Source organism: Lutra lutra, chromosome 3 (assembly GCF_902655055.1).
Source record: "Lutra lutra chromosome 3, mLutLut1.2, whole genome shotgun sequence".
Taxonomy (NCBI): domain Eukaryota; kingdom Metazoa; phylum Chordata; class Mammalia; order Carnivora; family Mustelidae; genus Lutra; species Lutra lutra.
The window spans coordinates 68099174-68123074 of NC_062280.1; the positions used below are offsets into that span (position 1 = coordinate 68099174).

A 23901-nucleotide genomic window follows, 5' to 3' on the forward strand; every position below is an offset into this window, starting at 1 on the left:
TTCATATATGTATGTATGTATTATGTATTTTGCTCACGAAAAGGTTTTCATATTGTTTACAGACATACCGTGTTTTGTCACCTACTTTTTTTCAGTCAATAATTTCCACTTTTCCATATCAGTAAATGCTTCAAATACTCAGCACATATTGAAATGTTCCCACTTGAGCCAAAAATGTCCTTTCCAGTTAATTTCTCCAAATCAGCCTTCCACTCAAGCCCTTACATTGCATCTCCTGATTACATCCTTCCTATCTCTTTTAATCCAGTATAGTCCCTTTCTTATCATTCTGACTTGATGAAAAGAACTGGTGAACTGTTCGGAGGGACTGTCCCCCTCTTTTATTTGTCTGGTTGTTTCCTAGTGATATCATTTTACTTACATTTTCCTCTAACCTCTGTATACAACTGGAAGATCTAGCTAAAGACGTGGTAGAAGCACGTTAGACATTTTGGGCTAGAATATTTCACGGGTGGTAATACGTACTTTACATTCCTTCACATCAGAATACACATCGTCTGAAAACCTGGTTGACAAACCATTAGTGATGATCAAATTGACCCTTGGGCAATGGCCATAATTAGAGACTTTAGAGGGAAATGGCAAAAGGAGAAACGTAATAGGAAAAGTGGGACTACAACTTGGCTACCCAAAGGAAGTGGGAAACCCAGCAGCAGGAAACAGGACACCCAGGACATCCAATTGTGCTTCCCACTCTGATATCGCTCAGAATGTGACCAATCCTCTGATCTTGTTCTTATGCTTAGGACGGCATAAACAGAGACAGAACATTTTCCTTTATAAAACCGAGTTGAGCTGAGCGGATGCGGGATTCAGCCCAAAGAGAAGCACCATTACCCTCTCTACAATCTGGGACGAGACCCATAAATATGGAGAACAGAATGCAGCTCGTACCCACCCCTATTCTTTTCAGTAGCAGTCCTTTCACGGTCTCTCGCCACCAGGGGGAGCTACGACAAAGCAATCGTTTCTTCGGGCGAGCGGAAACGCGTCTCGATAAAACTTGTCCAACCCAAGGATTCGTAACCTGATGCCGAGGCTGGAGGAACTGTTATCTCTGTGCTCTCGCGAGCACGAGTAAGCCCCTCCCCGCCCGTGCGTGTTCAGGCCCCTTCCGGTGATTTGCGGCAGGTGGCGCTGTCTGCGGCGTCGCAGCGGCCGTGGGTGCCGCGGCGACGCTCTCCCGGCGGGCTGTGCGGCCCGGCTCTCCGGCGGTAGCGAGTGCCACGTCCCAAGTGCTACGCGGAGGAGCGGAGCGGGCGGTGCGCGGGGGGCTGGGAGCAACGCGGATCCCGTCCCGGCCACACTGATCGCCCGCCGCCATGGGGTCCTCGCAGAGCGTCGAGATCCCTGGCGGGGGGACAGAAGGCTACCACGTCCTTCGGGTAAGGGCTCCGACGACGGCTTGGGAAGGGCGGGCTGGAGGCGGGGCCCGGCGGCGGGGAGGCAGAGGCCCCGACGGGCCCCTTCCCGGGACAGCCAGGCCCGACCGCGAAGAAGAGCGGCGACCGCGGGCTCTGCCTTAGCCGAGGTCGGTTCAGGAGGCCGCTCGCATCCCCTTCCCCGGAGCGCCCCAGGCCTGGGGTCTGCCGCTCCGAGAGGACCAGGTGGAGCGAGGGCGGCAGCTGGCCCTTTGATCGGGGCTGCCCAGCCAAGGGGGCAGGAGGGATAATCTTTTTCTCCTCGGTCTTCTCTGTCCCCTGTCTCTACATTCTTAGCTTACAAAGTTAGGAAGGGCTTGGAGCAAAGTCTGCAGAAGAGGTGATGGTGAAGGCAGGGTTTGAGTTTTCTGAGAAAACGAAGTCTGGAGCTCGCAGGCTAGAGGCAGGGGATGCGACGGGCCGGTGTTAATTCACCTCTGAGCTTGTCTGGATGTCCGGAAAAGCCAGTCGGGCAAACAAAATAAAATGGCCCAGAAGTAGGTTTGACGGACTTAAATTTACTTGATATTGCAGGAGTTTTTCCTCTCCTGGGTCGCTCCTGACCTTTCCAACCCTCCTTTTCCACATTTCCTGGTAGGGGGGAGCTTCCGTTGTTCTAAGACTGCTCAGGGTGTGGTGGAGATTAAGGTTTAGATCCACAGTGGTAAAAAGGTAATGGAGAGGAACGTTTAAAAAACAAACAAAGAAAAAAAAACCTAGGTAAACAAAGGAAGGCAGCCTCTGTCACCAGGATAGAGGAACATTGTATCTCAAAAAGCATTAGGTAACCTCTGCTTATGAGCAACCTAAGTTGTTGTAAAGCATGTGGTTCTTGTAGAACTGGAAGTCTTTAAAAGTAGTATTGACGGTTATGTGCCGTGACACCTGCGTGAGTGGTAACATGATGGATTGTCTGCAAGGTGGCCCCAATCTGTAGCACCATTTCCGGACACAATAGAGGGTTACTCAGTGTTAGCTGCTCACAGGCAAGAACATTTTAACTGAAAGTTAGAAAGTATACTTTCTGGTGCTTATAGTCATTTTATGCCTTAGATCCCATGTTTTAGGTGAGACGACATTCTTAAAGTGAATTAGCCAGCTGTGGGTATGATAGCACTGTGATTGATCACCTTTCTGATCTTCGGGATTATGGTGTCTTGTTGCCTGTCCACTCTACTAAAAATCTCTTGAAGACACGCTGTTGGTAAGAAAGGATGATTTTCCCAGAAAATAAACAAAGCCTATTTCCTTCAGCTAAGCCAATCCCAAGAGCCACACCAGTGGGAGAAATTGAAGGAGAAATGCCAGATCTGAATGTAAAGTGAAATTTAGTGGCAGTACTTTTCTATTATCTGGTTTGATTTTGAGTATTCTACCCTGGGGCATGATATCTGGTGTTACCAGCTGATTCTCGCAGTGACTGATTGTAGCCGTGAATCTGGGGATTCGTGATATTTTAATGATACATGCACTCAGTAAAACAGCATAATTGAGTTTTAAAAGTCTTCAGAAAAATGTACACATCAAAAGGATAGCAATTGAATGATTCTGCTAATGACTGTGTTTCACGTGAAATAAGTCGGAGTATATTTTCTTTACATTGGTGCAATGTAAATCACTCCTGTATATTCATTAGTGTAGTTGTGTTAGAAATGTATAAATCTGATTTTCAGAAGCACTAGGGACAACCTTAGTTTCCAGTCTGCATCTGGAGCATAAATGTTGCAAAAGATGAAATCTTACTCAGGTTTTATTAGAGGGAGCTTTAAAATAGTAATGACCATCTGACTTAGGAGAATTTTTAAAATGTGTTTGAGTTCCTAACCCACTCTGTCCTTGATTCGGTAATTGGTTTCCAATTATCTTTGCTTTTAGAGGGGAAAGTACTATGTTAAATCTGAACATACAGAAAAAATCTTCTTTCGTTTATTATGGCCTAAATATGCAGTGATATATTCCACCGCTGGATTACTGAGTTTGTAAACTAGAATAAATATTGTAAGATAGTGTTTGAATAAAGTCACTCATGTTAACAAGTTCTAGAATGATTTCATTAGAAGTTTGTTTTCTTTAATAATCAGTTCCCTGGCCATTTCCTTATTAGTAATAAAAACTTGTTTGGGTTTTGAAATAATAATTATGGTGACACCCATATCCACTGCTGTTTTACTATTCTTATTTCCAAGTCCTTACATTCTCATAGATTGAACTTTACATTTTTTCTATTTTCCATATCCATTGGTAGATTCTGCTTTTAAAATTTTTAGGGGACAACCTTGAATTAGTTTCAGAGTCTCTGCTGTGAGCAGTGTACTTTCCTTTTTATGTATTATGCATTTATATATCAGTGAACATTCTCAGGTTGTGATCCTACTGTATATCCAATTCCCCATTTCTACCCTAGAATTAACTACTGTAGTTTCTTAAGTATCTTTTCAAAAATGTTTTATACATGTAAGGGCGCCTGGGTGGCTCAGTGGGTTAAGCCGCTGCCTTCGGCTCAGGTCATGATCTCAGGGTCCTGGGATCGAGTCCCGCATCGGGCTCTCTGCTCGGCAGGGAGCCTGCTTCCCTCTCTCTCTCTCTCTCTCTCTCTCTGCCTGCCTCTCTGTCTGCTTGTGATCTCTCTCTGTCAAATAAACAAATAAAATCTTTAAAAAAAAAATGTTTTATACATGTAAAAGAATTCTGCTCCCCTTCACTCTTTCTGTTTCCTTTTGTATCTGTTGGAATCATAAGATACATACTGTTACTCCCCTCCTGTCTTACTTGATAATCATCTTGGCAGTCTTTCCATAGCAGCACATAGAGATCTGCCTCTTGGTTTCACTTAGCTCCATAGTAGTTTCTTGTACCATAGTTTAGTTAAACAGCACTTCCTGGTGATGATCATTTAGTTTTTCTAGTCTTTGCTGTCACCAGTACATGTTCACCTTAAACCCTACCTTTATTTTCACTTAAAATGTACATTTTCCCACCTTACTGAATTTTAATGTTGTCTATTTATACAAACATTGATCTTCATTTTAGTAGATTACTACATTGTTTTCTGATAATCAACATGTGCTCATTACAGATTTTTCAGATAAGTTAAAAAAGTGTAACAAAGAATCTAAATTATCTATAATTCTATCCTATTAAGGTAAATACTGCAGAAGTATTTCTCCTGTGCCTAACCATGCCCCTTAGCCATCTTTCACAAAGATTGTGAATGATAGACATACTCCAGTACAGTATGGGCTGAAGTTACCCTAAGATATTAGTCAGTACCTGCATATCCAATAGCTGAGGAACTGGTAGATAAATCAGGCCCTAACCACAGATTGGAATGCGATACGTTAATGAAAATGGTGTTTCAAAACTCTGGGCCATAGGTATTCCTTCTCTGTGTAGGTGCATGTACAGTCAAGTGCCCAGGAAAATAAAATGGAAAGGTAATAAGCCAGGATATTAAAAATGATTATTGGTTAATGGTGACATTTTTATATTCCTTTTAAACTTAAGTATATTTTCTAAAATTTCCACAGCGGTCATGAAACATTTGTATATTCACAAAAAATAATTGAAAGATATTTTTAAAAGTGAACTATTAGAAATTTTTAAATTTGTTTAGAAGCCTTTTTTTTTTTTATTATTGATTTATTTACTTGAAAGAGATTGAAAGAGACAGAGCATGAGCAGGGAGATCGGCAGAGGGAGAGGGAGAAGCAGGCTCCCCACCGAGCAGGGAACCTGATGTAGGGCTCAATCCCAGGACCCTGAGAACATGACCTGATTCCTTGTTCATCGTGAGTACCACTTTTATTCCCACTCTCCAATCTTAACGTCAGGCAGGAAAAATGTTAGCCAGGGCTGCTTAGGTTTATTAGAAGTTATTGTAAGTTACTACAGTTGAAGTATGTTGAATACAGAATTCTTGCCTAGGTTCTCTTTTAATGACCAAGTAAACCACACAAGGCCATTTTAAAAATTACATTTTGGAGTCTCCTCATGATGCCATTACAAGATTTGTTTCTAAATTTAAATATTCAAATTAATTTCATTCTATACCTGATACTCTTTGAGATAGGGGTTATCTGAGGACATCCTGGAACGAATGTTCACACCACTATGGGGACATGGAAAAGGTCATGTTCACTATTCCTTGTCATTTCCTTCAAGAGAGATTCTGAGGTGATGCATGTTTTGAAGGAAAGGCCATTGAGATGAAGTATATTTCCAGTATAATAATTGGCCTTTATCTCCAGAGCTATTTGCTGCAGAGTGGGCAGCATTAAATATTCTTCTTAGAGGAGAAAGTGACAGTAGAATTATTTCCATAGAAAAAGGCAGGTGCCTGGGTAGCTCTTTCAGTTGGGTGTCTAACTTTGGGTCAGGTCATGATTCCAGTGTCCTGGGATGACTCCCATGTTGGGCTCCCTGCTTAGCAGGGATTCAGCTTCTCTCTCTCTCCCCTTCTGTCCCTCCCCACTCCTTATGCTCTCGCTCTCAAATAAATAAAATATTTAAAAAAAAGAAAATGGAATATATAGACATAGTTACTATTACATGGATCCGTCCTTTTTTTAATGGTGTCTCACTAATCTAGATGAAATCCTGCAGGATTTCAACTTGGTACTTAATTTGAATAAGGGAATTCTTAATATTTGATAGTCATAATTTTTTCCACTAACACAGTGTTTCTCAAACTTTTTAAATTCATGCCCCCATTTGAAAAACGAAAATCTCACTCACTCTGAAAACAGTGGGTATAAAAGGAAAACTGTTGGGTTATTTGATGTTTCCCAGATATAAAGTTATAATCGAAGAAGCTTTATAAACACCCACCTAAAGATTGTGATCCCCCAAAAGTGATCACTCCTATTAAAAGACTATGAATACAGGTGCCCAGCTGGCTCAGTCTACAGCATGTGACTCTTGATGTCAGGGTTATGAGTTCAAGCCCCATGTTGGGCATTTGGGGTACCTGGCTGGCTTAGTTGGTAGAGCATGTAACTCTTTTTTTTTTTTTTTTAATTTTTAAATTTTTTATTTTTTATAAACATATAATGTATTTTTATCCCCAGGGGTACAGGTCTGTGAATCGCCAGGTTTACACACTTCACAGCACTCACCATAGCACATACCCTCCCCAATGTCTATAACCCCACCCCCCCTCCCAACCCCCCCACGCCCCAGCAACCCTTAGTTTGTTTTGTGAGATTAAGAGTCACTTATGGTTTGTCTCCCTCTCAATCCCATCTTGTTTCATTCTTCTCCTACCCCCTTAACCCCCCATGTTGCATCTCCACTTCCTCATATCAGGGAGATCATATGATAGTTGTCTTTCTCCAATTGACTTACTTCGCTAAGCAGAGCACGTAACTCTTGATTCTGGGTTGTGGGTTGAGCCCCACATTGGGTGTATAGAGATTACTTAAAAATAAAATCTTAAAGACTATGAAGTTTAATAAACATTCTTTGAAATTCCTTTCAAGTGTGGGAATCAGATTATTTCAGTTCATAAATACCATGGAATACAATGTATGTGAACCTTACACATTTTTAGGACTTATAATTATCATTGAACATAGATTTTTCCTAATATTACTAGACCTCAAATCAGTGTTACACTGTGTACACTTTCATATTTTGTGATGAATTGTGTTTCGGTGAATGGGCTGTCATCCTCAAAATCCTTATTTGGGGGGCGCCTGGGTGGCTCAGTGGGTTAAGCCGCTGCCTTCGGCTCAGGTCATGATCTCGGGGTCCTGGGATCGAGGCCCGCATCGGGCTCTCTGCTCAGCAAGGAGCCTGCTTCCTCCTCTCTCTCTGCCTGCCTCTCTGCCTTCCTATGATCTCTGTCTGTCAAATAAATAAATAAAATCTTAAAAAAAAAAAATCCTTATTTGGGGAAACCTACAGTTGGTGTGTAATTACAGTTTCGGTTCTAGTCAGTAAGTAGTAGAGCGCACAGCACTGACTGTAGTGTTCTCTGGATCGCATACTGACAGGGCTTTTTTAAATGATACTGCTGAAATTTTCATAAGAACAGAATTTAGGGGAAAAAAAGAATTGACCATAGAATAACCATTAATTTCAGTACATTTATTTTGCTGGCTTTCATACTATGCTGAAAGGATTATGTTATTTTGATTGATTCACTAATACTAGTTAATCTAGAAAATATTTATCAGTAAAGGTTTGATACATACTTCAGTATGTATCTGAAGATTGTAGATTTAACTGTAGATTGCCTTCAGAGGTATGATTAAGTAAGATGACTTTTTTTCCTCCAAACAGTATGCAGAACCAAAATAGTTACTCTGAGAGACTGTATATTGTCCCTCTTGGCATTGCAAATAAATTTACTGCAGCATAAGCAGAATGATGCTAAAGATTGTTTTTGTTCTAAGCACCCGTGAGAGAGCATTCCAGCACATGATCCGCAATAAGGAACCTTGTCATCTGGTAGACATGAATATATTGAGAGACTTCGGAGTAGACCACCCGAGACCACTCTTAGGAATCACAGGATCCTAGTGTCAGCTCCATCATTGTGTTTTCTTGGACAAGCCTTTTAACTTTTTTTGAGCTTTATTATTTTTATCTGAAAAGTAAGGATAACAGTAGTACGTCTTCTACCTTTTGTACTAAAAACCATATTAGATATTGTATATGATATATATTGGAAAGAATTGAGCACGTTGATTTTTTTTTTTCTGGCCCACTGCCACCATACAGAAGACCTTGCCCTTAAACTTCTTTATTAAAATAGTGTTGTCACTGGGTATTACAGAAGACGAATCACAAACCTGTACCTCCGAAACCAATAACACATTGTATGTTAATTTAAAAAATAAATAAAAGTTAAATTAAAAGTAAACAAATAATAAAAAACAATTTGAAAATTAAAATCGGAAAATGTGAAAAAATAAATAGAACAGTGCTGTCTACCTCATTGGTTATCCCAAGGATTAAATGAGATATTCCATAATAAAACCATTTGCCTTAGCATAGGGTCTGAAATATGATAAAGACTCAGTAAATGTTAGCAGATGCCTTTATTATTGGCATCTGTGTTATTGTATCACCCAGTGAGAACCACTATTGTAGTGGCAGTACTAGTTAAATAGACCTCTAAGCATATTAGGTAGCATTTACATTTATTTGATCATTTAGTGGCTACTTCTTGTCCATTACCTAACCCTATACTTTACTGTTTACGTTTTGGGGCATCTGGCTGGCTCAGTTGGAAAAGCATGTGACTCCTGATCTTGGGTGGTAAGTTCGAGCCCCATGTGGGGTGTAGAGATTACTTAAATAAATTTAAGGAAAAAAAAAAAACTAATGCACAAGTTTGGGATCATATCTGACCCATTAATTTTATTTATGTGCCTGCTAATTTTTAAGGATCCTCTTTTTTTTTTTTAAGATTTTATTTATTTGTTTGACAGATCACAAGTAGGCAGAGAGGCAGGCAGAGAGAGGGGGGGAGCAGGCTCTCCCCCGAGCAGAGAGGCTCGATCCCAGGACCCTGGGATCATGACCTGAGCTGAAGGCAGAGGCTTTAACCCAACTGAGCCACCCAGGGCACCCCAAGGATCCTCATTTTTAAGGAAATTTTGTCTTTAAAAGGTAGGTGGTACCCCTATCCTTTTCACTGCTTAGCATCGCAGTGATACTAAGCACGTTAATTAAAATGCCTAAGAGAGTCTCTGTAATTAAAATACTGTTGTTGGGTTTGATCTACACTGTAGAAGCTATAGATAGCTTGGTGACAGTTAGACTTATTTCATGGTGAGTCATTCAGTTTTAGAAACTATCTTGTCAACCTCCTCACTTTGCAGCTAAAGAAAAGGAGCACGGAAGGATTATTGCCTAAGGTCACGCAGCAGGTTTTCTTTCCCTAAGAAACAAATACCTAAGTTGGTATTTGGTATAAAATTTGGTGACAGGTTGTCAGAATTTTTGCTTCTTTTGGAGCAGACTTCAGTGTCTTTCAACATCATTTTCCTGATACACAACTTTTTCTGAGAAGGTACTGTATACTGATAGGTTTTAATTTCCTTTTAGTTACCATTAGAATTTTATTTCAGATTGCTTCATATGTTATAAATTACACCATAGGGTCAGTCAGAAAAACATAACTCTGAGTTATTTTGGTAGAACATGTGAGAATGTTTTAGCAAGTAAAGCTTGAACTCTTCTAGTCAAAATAATTTCCACATATTTGTGTCAAGTCCCAAAGAGGAAAATTGGCCCTTTTTGGACATAGAAGAGCTCTCCCCCAACTCCAAAAGTACCTTTTTTTTTTTTTTTTAAATAACTGAAGGATTTAGGGTTTATTTTTATTATATCACATTCCTAAGTCTTACCCCAATCATGTTTATCGCCCAAGCATATACATACAAATGAGGCTTTATGTGTATGGTTGGAATGAGTCATCATTAATACTCGGATTGAGGGACGCCTGGGTGGCTCAGTGGGTTAAGCTGCTGCCTTCGGCTCAGGTCATGATCCCAGGGTCCTGGGATCGAGTCCCGCATCGGGCTCCTTGCTCAGCAGGGAGCCTGCCTCTCTGCCTGTTTGTGTGCTTTCTCTCTCTCTCTTTCTGACAAATAAATAAATAAAATCTTTAAAAAAAATACTCGGATTGAACTTAATTTTTAGCCTTATTTAACATCCCTGTTCTCTTTAAAAATAATACAAAAGTGAGAACGTTAACATGAGAGAGGAGATAATGGTGTAGACAGAAAGTCATTCAGAGGGACTTGACTTAACTTCATGTGTGAAGGAATTGGTGGTGCAGTAATCAAGACACAGTTACACATTCCACTGAGCCCATTTTATGGAAACATCTCTATGGTTAGAAAACTTAAGAGAAATAATTCGCATACTAGTCAGAAATGTGGGTAATGTATATCACCTTATTAAATGCCTACTTTGATGATATCCTGTGTTCCAAAAGTAGCTTTGCAGTGTCCTTTCTGTGTTACATTAAGGTGGCAGTTCTGTGGCATTTCCTCAGCTGGAAATATATAAATGACTGATGGAATTGGGAGAATGCCTTCCCTTGAGTCCACCCAAACTTCTCTTCCCTTCTACTCTGCTGTCCCTGTCCCCAAGCCAAGATTTAAAACAGAGAGTGGTTCATGTGAAATGACCCAAACCTAGTATAAAGTACTATTGCACTTTTAATCCCAGAAGAGAATGATGCTTCACTGGAAAGCAACCAGTATAGAAAAAATAATAAGATCTGTACACAAAGAAAAATCCATGATAAATCTGGTAAAATTTTCTAATGATCTAGGATCAGAAGGTGAGAGAAAAGCCAAAAGTTTAATTGAGTTTGGTTGTTTGAACAAAACAGTTAATGGTATCTCTTAGGGCTGTCTTTCAAACTTTATTCTTATTACAGTAAGAAATTTATTTTCCATTGCAACTGGTGTGTCCTAGTACATTTCATGAAAAATGATCATTATTAAGTCCTGAGTTTTTTATATTTTATCTATTCTGATATTTTATTTTGGCATTTGTTCATTAATGACCCACTAAATTAATTTCAGAACCCACTGAAACTCCCTGTAGTAACTGAATGACACCACTTTAAGAAGAATTTAAATATAGTTGGTGATTCCAAATCCAGCTCCTAATCATGGATGCTAATTTCTTTTTATGGATACCCCTTCACTGTGCAGTTGTCTGCCATAAGGTTCTCATTTTTTGCTTCTTGAGTAAAAAAAAAAGTCTCACAAGTTTTCTTGCTGTTTTTATTGTAGCTGTTTTTTCTAGAGTGTTTATGAAGGAAGTATTTTTCTGATGTGATTTTTGTTTTCATAAGATAATCTCCAAGTGTAGGGGCACCTGGGTGGCACAGTGGGTTAAGCTCTGCCTTCAGCTCAGGTCATGGTCTCAGGGTCCTGGGATCGAGCCCCACATCGGGCTGTCTGCTCAGCAGGGAACCTGCTTCCCCCTCTCTCTCTGCCTGCCCCTCTGCCTATTTGTGATCTCTCTCTCTGTCAGAGAAATAAATAAAATCTTTAAAAAAAAAAGATAATCTCCAAGTGTAAAGTTCAACTTCTGTAACTGCCAGTGATTGTGTTCATAATTTATTCTACCTGTCCATGTTTTGGTAACATTTATTTTTATCATTCATTTTTAAGTATAACTACTCTTTACTATTTTCAGCTGCTGCATTGTATTTCTTAATTGTTCAAAGTAAACTATGAGGCCTGAGAAGAATTGGAAAAAGTGGAACTTCAGCATGCTTGTTAGAACTCTCAGGGAATGGATTTGTATGGAGTCAGTTTCTTATTTAAAATGGATTATTGACTGCTTTCAGTATCAAGAATATGTTATATGCGAGTCTGTTTTTAAAATGTATTTCAGGGGCGCCTGGGTGGCTCAGTGTTTAACAGGTCATGATCCCAGGGTCCTGGGATCGAGCCCCGCATCGGGCTCTCTGCTCAGTGGGGAGCCTGCTTCCTCCTCTCTCTCTCTCTGCCTGCCTCTCTGCCTACTTGTGATCTCTGTCTGTCAAATAAATAATAAAAAATTTTAAAAAATGTATTTCATGCTTCCCAGCATCACTCAAAGATGATAAATATATTTTAGCCTTTTCATATCTTAATTGTTGTGATGGTATCCATATACTATATTATATTTGTATTTGAATACAAATCATGTACTTAATCACCTAGGCTTTCAGTGTACAGTATGGTAGCCTCTAGCCACATATGGCTGTTTAAACTTAGATATAAATTATTCATGTTAAATGAAGTCAAAAATTGAGTTCCACAGTCACACAAGCCACATTTTCACGTGTGGCTAGTGGCTACTGTATTTGGACAGCACATGTGCGGATTTTCGTAATTGTAAAAACTTCTAAAAACGGCTTAATGGCAGAGACCCTTCTTTTTAATCTTTGCATTCCCTACAACTAGACACAGTCACAACTTTTTTTTTTTTTTAAGATTTTATTTATTTATTTGACAGAGCGAAATCACAAATAGGCAGAGAGGCAGGCAGAGAGAGAGGAGGAAGCAGCCTCCCCGCTGAGCAGAAAGCCCGATGCGGGGCTCGAACCCAGGACCTGGGATCATGACCCGAGCCGAAGGCAGCGGCTCAACCCACTGAGCCACTCAGGCGCCCCAGTCACAACTTTTTTAAAAAAATTTATTTTATGAGAGAGAGAGAGAGAGCCCATAGGATGGGATTGGGAGAGGGATAGATTCTCAAGCAGATTCCCCACAGGGCATGGAGCCAGACACAGGGCTCAATCTCATAACCCTGAGATTATGAACTGAGCCAAAATCAAGAGTCAAACACTTAACTGACTAAGCCACCCAGGCACCCCACTATTATAGCTTTCTCATAAATGCATAGTACCTACTCGTAGAATTTGGTAAGTGGCTTAACACCAGTGCTTTTTATTTTTGAAATTTTTATTCTCATTTTCTGCCAGCTATCATTTTTTGCTGTAATCAAGTGGAAGTAGCATCTCTTTCAGTTCTTTTGGCTATTCTCTGTCTATTGATGGTGTGGAAATCAAATAGCCAAACCATGTAACTATAAATAGATTATAAGAGTGGTCCTAAAACTAAAGAGGATCCTACTAAAGAATGAATGGATCAGGCGCCTGGGTGGCTCAGTGGGTTAGGCCTCTGCCTTCGGCTCAGGTCATGATCTCAGGGTTCTGGGATCGAGTCCCGCATCGGGCTCTCTGCTCAGCAGGGAGCCTGTTTCCCTTCCTCTCTCTCTGCCTGCCTCTCTGCCTACTTGTGATCTCTGTCTGTCAAATAAATAAATAAAATCTTTAAAAAAAAAAAAAGAATGAATGGATCAACCAGGAGATTAAAATAATTTAAATAATTTGTGGAAACAAATGAAAATGAAAACAATTGTTCAAAACCTTTGGGTTGCAGCAAAGACAGTCCTAAGAGGGAAACATATAGCAACACAAGCTTTTCTCAAGAAACAGGAAAGGTCTCAAATATACAACCTAACCTTTTACCTAAAGGAGCTGAAAGAACATCTGGAGAATTTGCTGGAGAAAGAACAATAAATAAAGCCTAAACCCACCAAGAGAAGAGAATTGATAAAGATTAGAGCAGAAATCAAGGAAATAGAAACCAAAAGAACAGTAGAACAGACCAACGAAACTAGGAGCTGGTTCTTTGAAAGAATGAGATTGATAAACCGCTGGCCAGACTTATCAAAGAGAAGAGTGAAAGGACCCAAGTAAATAAAAATCATGAATGAAAGAGGAGAGATCACAACCAACACCAAAGAAATACAATTATAAGAACATATTATGAGCAACTATAAGCCAACAAATTAGGCAGTCTGGAAGAAATGGAGACATTCCTAGAGAAGTATGAACTACCAAAACTAAAACAGGAAGAAATAAGAAACCTGAACAGAACTATAACCAGCAAGGAAATTGAAGTAGTAATCACCCCCCACACACACACACAAAAGAATCCAGGGCCAGATGGCTTCCCAGGGGAATTCTGCCAAACATTTAAAGCAGAATTAATACCTATTCTTCTGAAGCTATTTCAAAAAACAGAAATGGAAGGAAAACCTCCAGATTCTTCCTATGAAGGCAGCATTACCTTCCAAACAAAGAACCCACCAAAAGGGAGAATTAACAATATCCCTGATGAACATGAATGCAAAAATTCTCATCAGTATACTAGCCAATAGGATCCAATAGTACATTAAAAGGATTATTCGCCACCACCAAGTGGGATTTATTCCTGGGCTGCAAGGGTGGTTCAACATCCACAAATCAATCAGTGTGATACACTACATAAGTAAAAGGACAAGAATCATATGATACCCTCAATGGATGCAGAAAAAACATTTCACAAATAAGTCAAGCAGAGAGAGTCAATTATCATATGATTTCACTTATTTGTGGAGCATAACAAATAGCATGGAGGACAAGGGGAGATGGAGAGGAGAAGGGAGTTGAGGGAAATTGGAAGGGGAGGTGAACCATGAGAGACTATGGACTCTGAAAAACGATCTGAGAATTTTGAAGGGGTGGGGGGTGGGAGGTTGGGGGCACCAGGTGGTGGGCATTGTAGAGGGCACGGATTGCATGGAGCACTGGGTGTGGTGCAAAAATAATGAATACTGTTATGCTGAAAAAAATAAAAAAATTTAAAAAAAAAAAAAAACATTTCACAAAGTACAGCATCCTTTTTTGATTAAAACTCTTCACAGTGTAGGGATAGAGGGAACATACCTAAATACCATAAAAGCCATATATGAAAGCCCACATTAATATCATTTTCAGTGGGGAAAAATGGAACTTTTTTTCAGTTTTCAGAAAACTAAGGTCAGGAACACAGCAGGGATATCCACTCTCACCACTGCTGTTCAACACTGTACTAGAAGTCCTAGCCTCAGCAATCAGACAACAAAAATAAATTCAAGGCATCTGAATTGGCAAAGAAGTCATCAAACTGCCACTCCTTGCAGATCATAGGACATTCTGTGGAAAACCCAAAAGACTCATCCCAAAATTGCTAGAACTCATACAGGAATTCACCAAAGTAGCAGGATATAAAAATCAATGCACAGAAATCAGTTGCATTTCTATACACTAACAATGAGACAGAAGAAAGAGAAATTAAGGAGTTGATCCCATATACAATTGCACCGAAAACTATAAGATACCTAGGAATAAATCTCACCAAAGAGGCAAAGAATCTGTACTCAGAAAAATACACAACACTCATGAAAGAAATTGAGGAAGACACAAAGAAATGGAAAAATGTTCCATGCTCATGGATTGAAAGAACAAATATTGTTAAAATGTCTTTGTTACCTAGAACAATCTACACGTTCAGTGCAATCCCTATCAAAATACCATCAACTTTTTTTAGCTGGCAGAAATAATCCTAAAATTTGTATGGAACCAGAAAAGACCCCAAATAACCAAAGGAATGTTTTAAAAAAGAAAACCAAAACTGGTGGCATCACAATTCCAGACTTCAATCTCTATTACAAACCTGTAATCATCAAGACGGTGTGGTATTGGCACACAGACAGACACATAGATTAGTGGAACAGAATAGAGAGTCCAGAAATGGGCCCTCCACTCTCTGGTCAACTAATCTTGGACAAAGCAGGAAGAATATCCAGTGGAAAAAAGTCTCCTCAACAAATGGTGTTCGGAAAATTGGACAACCACATGCAGAAGAATGAAAATGGACCATTCTCTTACACCATACACAGAAATAGACTCAAAATAGATGTAAGGTCTAAATGTGAGAGAGGAATCCATGAAATCCTAGAGGAGAACACAGACAGCAACCTCTTCGTCCTCAGCTGCAGCACCATATTGCTAGACAGGTCTCCAAAGGCAAGGGAAGCAAAGGCAAAAATGAACTATTGGGACATCATCAAAATAAAAAGCTTTTGCACAGCAAAGGAAACAGCAAAAAAACAAAAGACAACCAACAGAATGGGAGAAGGTATTTCCAAATGTCTTATCAGATAAAGGGCTACTGTCCAAAATCTATAAAGAACTTACCAAACTCAACACCCAGTGAACAAATAATCCAGTCAATAAGTGGACAGAAGACATGAGTAGTTATTTCTCCAAAAAAGACATCCAAATGGCTTACAGACACATGAAAAAGTGCTCCACATCATTCGGCATCAAGGAAATACAAATCAAAACCACAATGTGATACCACCTCACACGGACAGAATGACTAAAATTAACAAGTCAGGAAATTTCAGATGTTGACAAGGATGTGGAGAAAGGAGAACCGTCCTACACTGTTGGTGAGAATGCAAGCTGGTACAGCCACACTGGAAAACAGTATGGAGGTTCCTCCAAAAGTTGAAAATAGAGCTACCTTACGACCCAGCAATTGCACTACTGGGTATTTACCCCAAAGATACAAATGTAGTGATCCGAAGGAGTAGCTGCACCCCAGTGTTTATAGCAGCAGTGTCCACAGTGCTGAAGTATGGAAAGAGCTCAGGTGTCCATAGACAGGATGGATAAAGAAGATGGAATATTAGTCAGCCATCAAGAAAAAAAAGAAATCTTACCATTTGTAGTGATGTGAATGGAACTAGAGGGTATTTTGCTAAGCAAAATAAGTCAATCAGAGAAAGACAAATTATATGATCTCACTGATAATGTGGACTCTAAGAAACAGAGGATCATAGGGGAAGATAGGAAAAAATAAGACAAAACCAGAGAGGGAGACAAACCATAGGAAACAAACAGGGTTGCTGGAGGGGATTTGGGGGTAGGGAGTAACTGGGTGATGGCCATTTAGGAGGGCATGTGATGTAATGAGCATTGGGTATTATATAAGACTGACAAATCCCTGGACTTTATATGTGAGACTAATAATATGATATAGGTTAATTAATTAAATTTAAATTTTAAGAAAGAGTGATCCCGAAATAATTCTGAAGAAGAATGAGCGTTAGAGTAAGTTACTTTTTGGTCTTTGCACTAACTACTGGAGTTTAGATTCAGTTGCTGGCTTTCAAACTGCATTCTTTTTAGGTGAAATATTGGGTATGTTCTCAGACTGTAATAATTTCATTTCTGCTTTTGAATAGAGGAAATACATGTCAAAGCTTTCTAAAGTGCATGTAAGTGTATAGCCTGATGAATTTTCGCAAACAGTATTCTCCTGTAACCAACATCCATCCCTTTCCAGGCACATTGACTACCCACCAGCCCCCCAGAGTGTATACACTCCTGATTCTAACAGCGTAGACTAATTTGACCTGTTCTTAGATTTATATAAATAGAATCATATGTACTCGTTTGTGTCTGGCCTCTTTTGCTCAAATGCTGCTTGTGAAATGTGTATTGTTGTAGGTCTCTCATTTTATTAATATATTTCACGCCATTGAGAGAATATACCAGGATTTGTTTATGTATTCTGCTGTTCATGGGCATTGTGTGGTTTTTAGTTCAAGGCTAGTACAGCTAGTGCTATTGTGAACATTAACTGTGTTGGGAGAACATATGTGTTCCCATGTTTCTTGGGTATACTAAATTTATATCTACAATATACAGTATTTGGTCAATATTTCAGTATTAACAGATACTGCCAAATAATTCGCTCCTTATATTTCCACCAGCAGCAGTTGAGATTTCCAATTGTTCTGTATCAATATTTTCATCTTTTTCATTTTGGCCATTCTGGTAGGTGTGTATGGTATCACGTTGTGGTTTTTATTTGCACTTTCTTGATGACTGTTGAAGTTGAGCATGTTTTCTTATTTATTGGTCACATCAGTATCCTTTTTTCTTAAGGTCAACTAAAATCTTTCCCCATTTCCCCATTATGTTATATATTGGGGTTTTTTTAGTAGCTTCATTGAGATATAATTTACCTACCATTAAATTCAATCTTTTAAGGTACATAGTTCACTGGGGTTTTTTTAGTATATTCACAGTTATGCCATCATCACCAGTAGCTAATTCCAGAACCTTTTTATTACCCCTAGAAAGAACCTCTGTACCCATTAGCAGCTACTTTACATTCCTCCTACCCCTAACCCCTGGCAGCCCACTAATCTACTGTTTCTGTGGATTTGCTTTCTCTGAACATTTCACATAAATGGAATCATATAATCTGTGGTCTTTATGATCTAGCATAATGTCTTCAAGGTTCGTTCATGTTGTATCTTGAATACTTCATTCCTTTTTGTTGCCAAATAATATTTCATTCTATGGGTGTGCCACATTTTGTTTATTCATTCATCAGTTAAAAGACATTTGGGTTGTTTCCACTTTCTGGCTGCTATGAATAATGTAACTATGAAATTTGTGTACAGATTTTTATGTGTACATGCTTTCATTTCTCTTGTTTATATATCTAGGAGTAGAATCGCTGGGTCATACGATAACTCATTAACATTTGAGGATCTGCCAGACCGTTTCCACAGTGACTGCACCATTTTACTTTCCTACCATTAATGTTTGAGGGTTTGTTTCCAGCCTTTGTTATTGTCTTTATTTTAGCCAATTTTGTGGATGTGAAGTCCTATCTCATTGTGGTTTTACTGTCTCTTAATGATTTGCGTAGTTCTAAATCTGTTCTGAATACAGTTCCTTTGTTGGATGTGTATTATATCTTTCCAGTGTCTTAATTGTCTTTTGATGAGCAGAAGTTTTGTAATTTTAGTATAGTTTATAGATTTTTTTAGTTTATGGACAGTGCTTTTTGTATCCAGTTTAAGAAGTCTTTTCATATTTGAAAATCTCGAAAGATACTCTCTTATGTATTTCTCTAAAGGCTCGATCATTTTACCTTTATGGTTTTATTGTTTTATTCTTTTTATTTTATTATTTGATCTTCTGTTGTCTGTTGTCCATCTGGAATTGATTTTTGAGAGACACATTTTGAAAGATGATTTCTCTTAACATCTTAGGTCTTTTTCTTTCCTTTTTTTTTCCCCCAAAGGGGTGAGAGACATTAATATCTGGTTAGAAAAATAATGTAGTGTCCAGGAATTTGTTGGTTATAAAAATTTGCCCTCAGGTGGTGATTGTAGAGTTAGGAAGCGAAGTTTAAGATTTGTAGGACTCCTGGGGTGCCTGGCTGGTTCAGTCAAAAGAGCATGCTACCCTTGGTCTTCAGGTCATGTGTTCCAGCCCCATGTTGGTGTAGAGATTACTTAAATAAATAAATAAATAAACTTAAAAAAAAAAATTTCTTCCAAGCATCAAACATGCCGGTACATAATTAAAAAAAAAAAAGATTTGTAAAACTCCTATCATATATAAGCCTTAGCTCTGTTTCATAATCTCATTCACTCTCTACAGTATTCTTGTAAAGTAGATGACATTATCGTTTACTTGCAAATGAAAAAGCTGAGGCCCAGAAAGATAAGTACACTTTCCCAAGCTCACACAGCTAATAAATAGGTAAAATCATGCCTCAAAACCACATCAGTCTTGAATTCTAGAATTCTAGAATTTAAGAATTCTAGAATTCTAGAATTTAAGAATTCTAGAATTCTAGAATTTAAGAATTCTAGAATTCTAGAATTTAAGAATTCTAGAATTCTGTCTTTTCATTGTGCATTTTTTCAAAATCTTGTAAAATCTTAACTATTAAACTTAACCAGTTTAACCTATTCATCTTAAATTGCTGTAGTATCTGTCCCAATAATAAATGCTGATGACCTATAGAACCAGGTAGGCAGGTAAATAGATGGGTTTTCATTTCGTTTTTTTAATTTAACGTGGTTTGAAGGAAGCTGGCAATGAATCAACAATTGAAAGGTATTAGAGTAGACAGAAAGAATTGAAGTAATAACATGATGCTTGAAAAATTGGGTGCCTAAGAGATTCTTGTCAGTGGATATTGCCAGAGAAACTTACCTCTGTGGATGTTTAATTTCCTGTGTTGTAGATCTTATTTTCCATGCTATGAAATGTAGGAAATTTCTTTTAAGTATATTAGGGTCAAAGAGCATTTTCTAGGGCTCCCTCTTCTGGCTTTCTATTAGTAATTAAGATAACTAGTTGCCAGAATGATGCTGGTACTAATGATGTAAGTAATTTAGGAAAGATATTAATTTCAAGGTCTATTAGAGGAGATCAATGTTTGTAGCAAATGCAAATAGAAAAATAGAGTTAGAGAACTCTAAGCTTATTTATTTTAGAATTCTTATTTGGCTATTGAATCTCTTGAGTTATGGGGCAGAACAATTCTAATGGCATTGGAAACTTTCCATTTCAAACAAATAGTGGTAAAACTTTAGACTCGAAGGGTGGCGTGATAGGCATCAATGTGTGGGATCAACTTTCTTAGGTGGTGATAATATTACAAAAGTACTGTCTTTGGTCCTTGTTAACTAAAAGATGAACTTTTGGCAGCCTTAGTGGAGAATTCTGAAACTGCTCAATGGACTGGTTGGTTTCTAGAAAAAGGTCATTTGGAAATATTCAGAGATTTAAATGATTAGATAAGGACCTTACTAAATGAGAAACTCCACGGTGAGGGGGCTCCATGGATCCATCTAAACCATACCTCTATCTAAAAGAAGTAATTATCCCCTTTTCAAACCCAAGGCATTTCACACCTGATTGCTAGGCACCTAATAGGCATTTCACACCTAGTAGATGATGACTCTTTCCCAGCTAGCAGTGACTTGACCTCACTTTTCTTCTCATAATAGCTCCAGACAGCTACTGTTTCCCTTTTAGAGTTGCCTTTTGAGGAAGAATCTGCCTGCTACTTTGAATTCTAGACGTTTTGCTTGGTAATACGTAGAATATAAAATATTCCCCATTTAAGAAAAGTGCTTATAAAGAAACTAAACAAGTATGTGCTGATTATTTTCATTAGAGCTAATACTTGTAAATAATAAATCCCTTTGATATTTAACTTGTTTAATTTACAAAAGTGATGTAGTCCCAAATTTGCAGGAAAATTTATGTAAAGCAAGATTAAACAGTTTAAGTAAGTTAGGCATTGAACCATCTTTGTAATGGACAATTATTTCTTACTGTGACAGATGAAGAAGACCTAGTTTTACTTCTTCAGAAGTAATGAGAGTGTAATTTGGTTTTAAATAAATAAAAGGTAGCATCAGTTCAAGAACAAATGAATGTATTATTATTCCAAGATTAAGTATCATTATTCCAAGAAGTTTGGTATTAGAGGAACAGATTCTGGGAACAATCTGGGTTCCATTTTGAAAGCATTAAATGATTTGTTACTGTGCAGATAGCTACAGATTTATGTATGGATGAATATGTATCATTTGGATAACTTAAGAATTCACTGTTAGAATTGTTAGGACTATTATAGATCATCAGCCTGCAAATATCAAGGCAAACCTTGCTTTCATAGGATAGTATTGACAGTATAAAATAACATCAATCAGAACAAAAAGTCCTCAAAACATGAAAATATTTTAGAGGAAATGCAAAGTGTATTGTTTAAATTTTTTGTTGTTCTGTCATATTACTACTCTTAATAGTGCCTAATATTTTTATTACTGTTATTATTATTTATTGTTATTATTACTATTGTTATTACTATTATTATTATTACCTAATATTTTTATTACTAAATTCAGAAAATTTAATAGTTAAATTTTAGTCTATTTCAAAATTGGGATGCTAAATATTTGAGTGGTTGAGAATCTAAGTAATCTTAGTCTTCCATTTAAAGTCCACTCTAGGGTTGCCTGGGTGGCTCAGTTGGTTAAGTGGCTTTCTTCAGCTCAGGTCATGATGCCAGGGTCCTGGGATCGAGACCCACATGGGGCTCCCTGCTCAGTGGAGAGCCTGCTTCTCCCTCTCCCTCTGCCTGCCTCTCTGCCTACTTGTGCTTTCTCTCTCTCTCTCTCTCTCTCTCTCTGTCAAATAAATAAATAAATCTTAAAAAAAAAAAAAAAAAAGTCCCGTATAAGTTTGGCTCCATGCTTTCTTTCCAACCTTCATACTGGACTAATAGTTGCAAGATACACTTCTGAGTTTAACCTCTACCATGAGCCAGCAGGACCACAGGCAGGTCATGGGATGGTTTCTTCACCTGTAAATAAAGGAACTACACAAATTCTGTGGTATTAGCACTTTATTTGGAGAAGACCTTTGAAAATCTAATGAAAGCTGTGGATCTTTATACCCACAAAACTGCTGATTCATATAAAATGTTGCATATAACTACAGGAGCTGCAGTGTTCCCGAAGCCATCCACACAGACTTCAGTTTAAAGATACCCCTATGGGGCGCCTGGGTGGCTCAGTGGGTTAAAGCCTCTGTGGGTTAAAGCCTCTGCCTTCAGCTCGGGTCATGATCCCAGTGTCCTGGAATCGAGCCCCACATCAGGCTCTCTGCTTGGCAGGGAGCCTGCTTCCTCCTCCCTCTCTCTCCGCCTGCCTCTCTGCCTGCTTGTGATCTCTGTCTGTCAAATAAAATAAATAAAATCTTAAAAAAAAAATAAAGATACCCCTAGATTGTAGATTTTCTGATTTTCAAAATCTGTAATTCTGTATTTCTATCCCACACCATCCTGTTGTCTAGCTGTATTAACTTCATTTTTTCAGACTCCTAGATTTTTACTCAATATTTCAACTTTCAGATGTCCTTTCTTATCCCTCTTATCTATCCTCACCTTTAAAACCCTCAACCTAAAGCACAGTTCAGATATCTCTTTTTTTTCTGTGAAGCTTCTTTAGTCAGAATTAATTTTCTCCTTAGAACTTTGTAGCTCCGTCATAGCTCTTAAACTCGGTGGTCTTGTATTACAGTTATTAGTGGGCTGTGTGTCCTCTGTTTTCCCTTCCTCTTCTTATCTGTTCCTTAACAGATTATGAATATCTTGACATCAGCAATTATGTTCCTGTTAGTTTTGTAATTGAATGGTGCCTTACCAGTAGTAGTTGTGGAATAAATGCTTGCTAAATTAATTTAAATTTGTCACTTAGTTGTGATGACTGTTATGTGCTATATCCTGGAAAGGTTGAACCCCCAAAAGTAGGTAGTGTGAAATAGAACTGTAGAGAAAGAACCTCATATATGGGATGAATTTGAAGAATGGGTAGAATTTAGGGAGGTGCAAGGGCCACATCTGGGAGAGATGATGAGAAATGAGAGAATTCATGTTTTTACCTGTATTTCCTTATCAGTGAAATTAGTCTATTTTGACTGAAATTAGATAGGTATTAAAATTTAGCTTACAGTTTTTAGTAAAGCTTTGTATTTTACATTTTTGGCACTTTTGTTTTTACAGGTACAAGAAAATTCCCCAGGACATAGAGCTGGACTGGAGCCATTCTTTGATTTTATTGTTTCTATTAATGGTTCGAGATTAGTAAGTTAAGCTTTTTGTAGTTTCAACAATAATGTGTTGAAAATGGAATTTTTTCAGATTATCTGTGATGGTTGTATATTAGTTATAAACATTATATGGAGTATGATACCAGTTTATAAAACTTATGGAAGGAAATATGAAAATGTCTAATATAGAATACTATACTATACTATACCTCACCCTTCAGTGATTATTGTAGGAGAATAAAATAGCTCCTAATATTTTTATTAAGACACTTTTATATGTTGAATATTTAATTTTTTTAAGCAGAAATAAGATGAAAAAGTTTGCTTTTTCAGTGATTTCAGACCTTTGTATGCTTGAATTAGTAAAGACACCTTCTTAAATAACATATCAATTTGCTTGGAGCTAAATTTCATGATATATAAATAATATTTTTAGAACCAGATAGAGATATATGTTCCAAAAGTACAGAATTAAAACCACCTTTTATAAGTTGCTTTTAGTTTACTTGTAGTAAAGTCTTAAAGGAAAAAAATTGTAATTTCACCAAAGGAAATTCTTACAACAATGGCTACTTGTCATTTTTTTTTTCTTCTGTAGCAGTTTTAAGATTTTGTTCATTATTTATCAGCATCTCCTACGTAAGGGCCTTTATTCATTTATGTAATGAAATATTTAACATG

General features: G+C 38.1%; 1 protein-coding gene across 1 annotated transcript in view; it reads left to right on the forward strand.

Annotated features, from left to right (window-relative positions):
- Positions 1-1194: 1194 nt before the first annotated feature.
- GORASP2 (golgi reassembly stacking protein 2) overlaps positions 1195-23901 on the forward strand; it is a 38807-nt gene continuing 16100 nt past the window's right edge. Inside the window, exons 1-2 of the mRNA XM_047722110.1 lie at positions 1195-1406; positions 23174-23254. Coding sequence (XP_047578066.1) covers positions 1344-1406; positions 23174-23254 — 144 coding nt within the window. The 5' untranslated portion in view covers positions 1195-1343. The remainder of the gene's footprint in view (positions 1407-23173; positions 23255-23901) is intronic.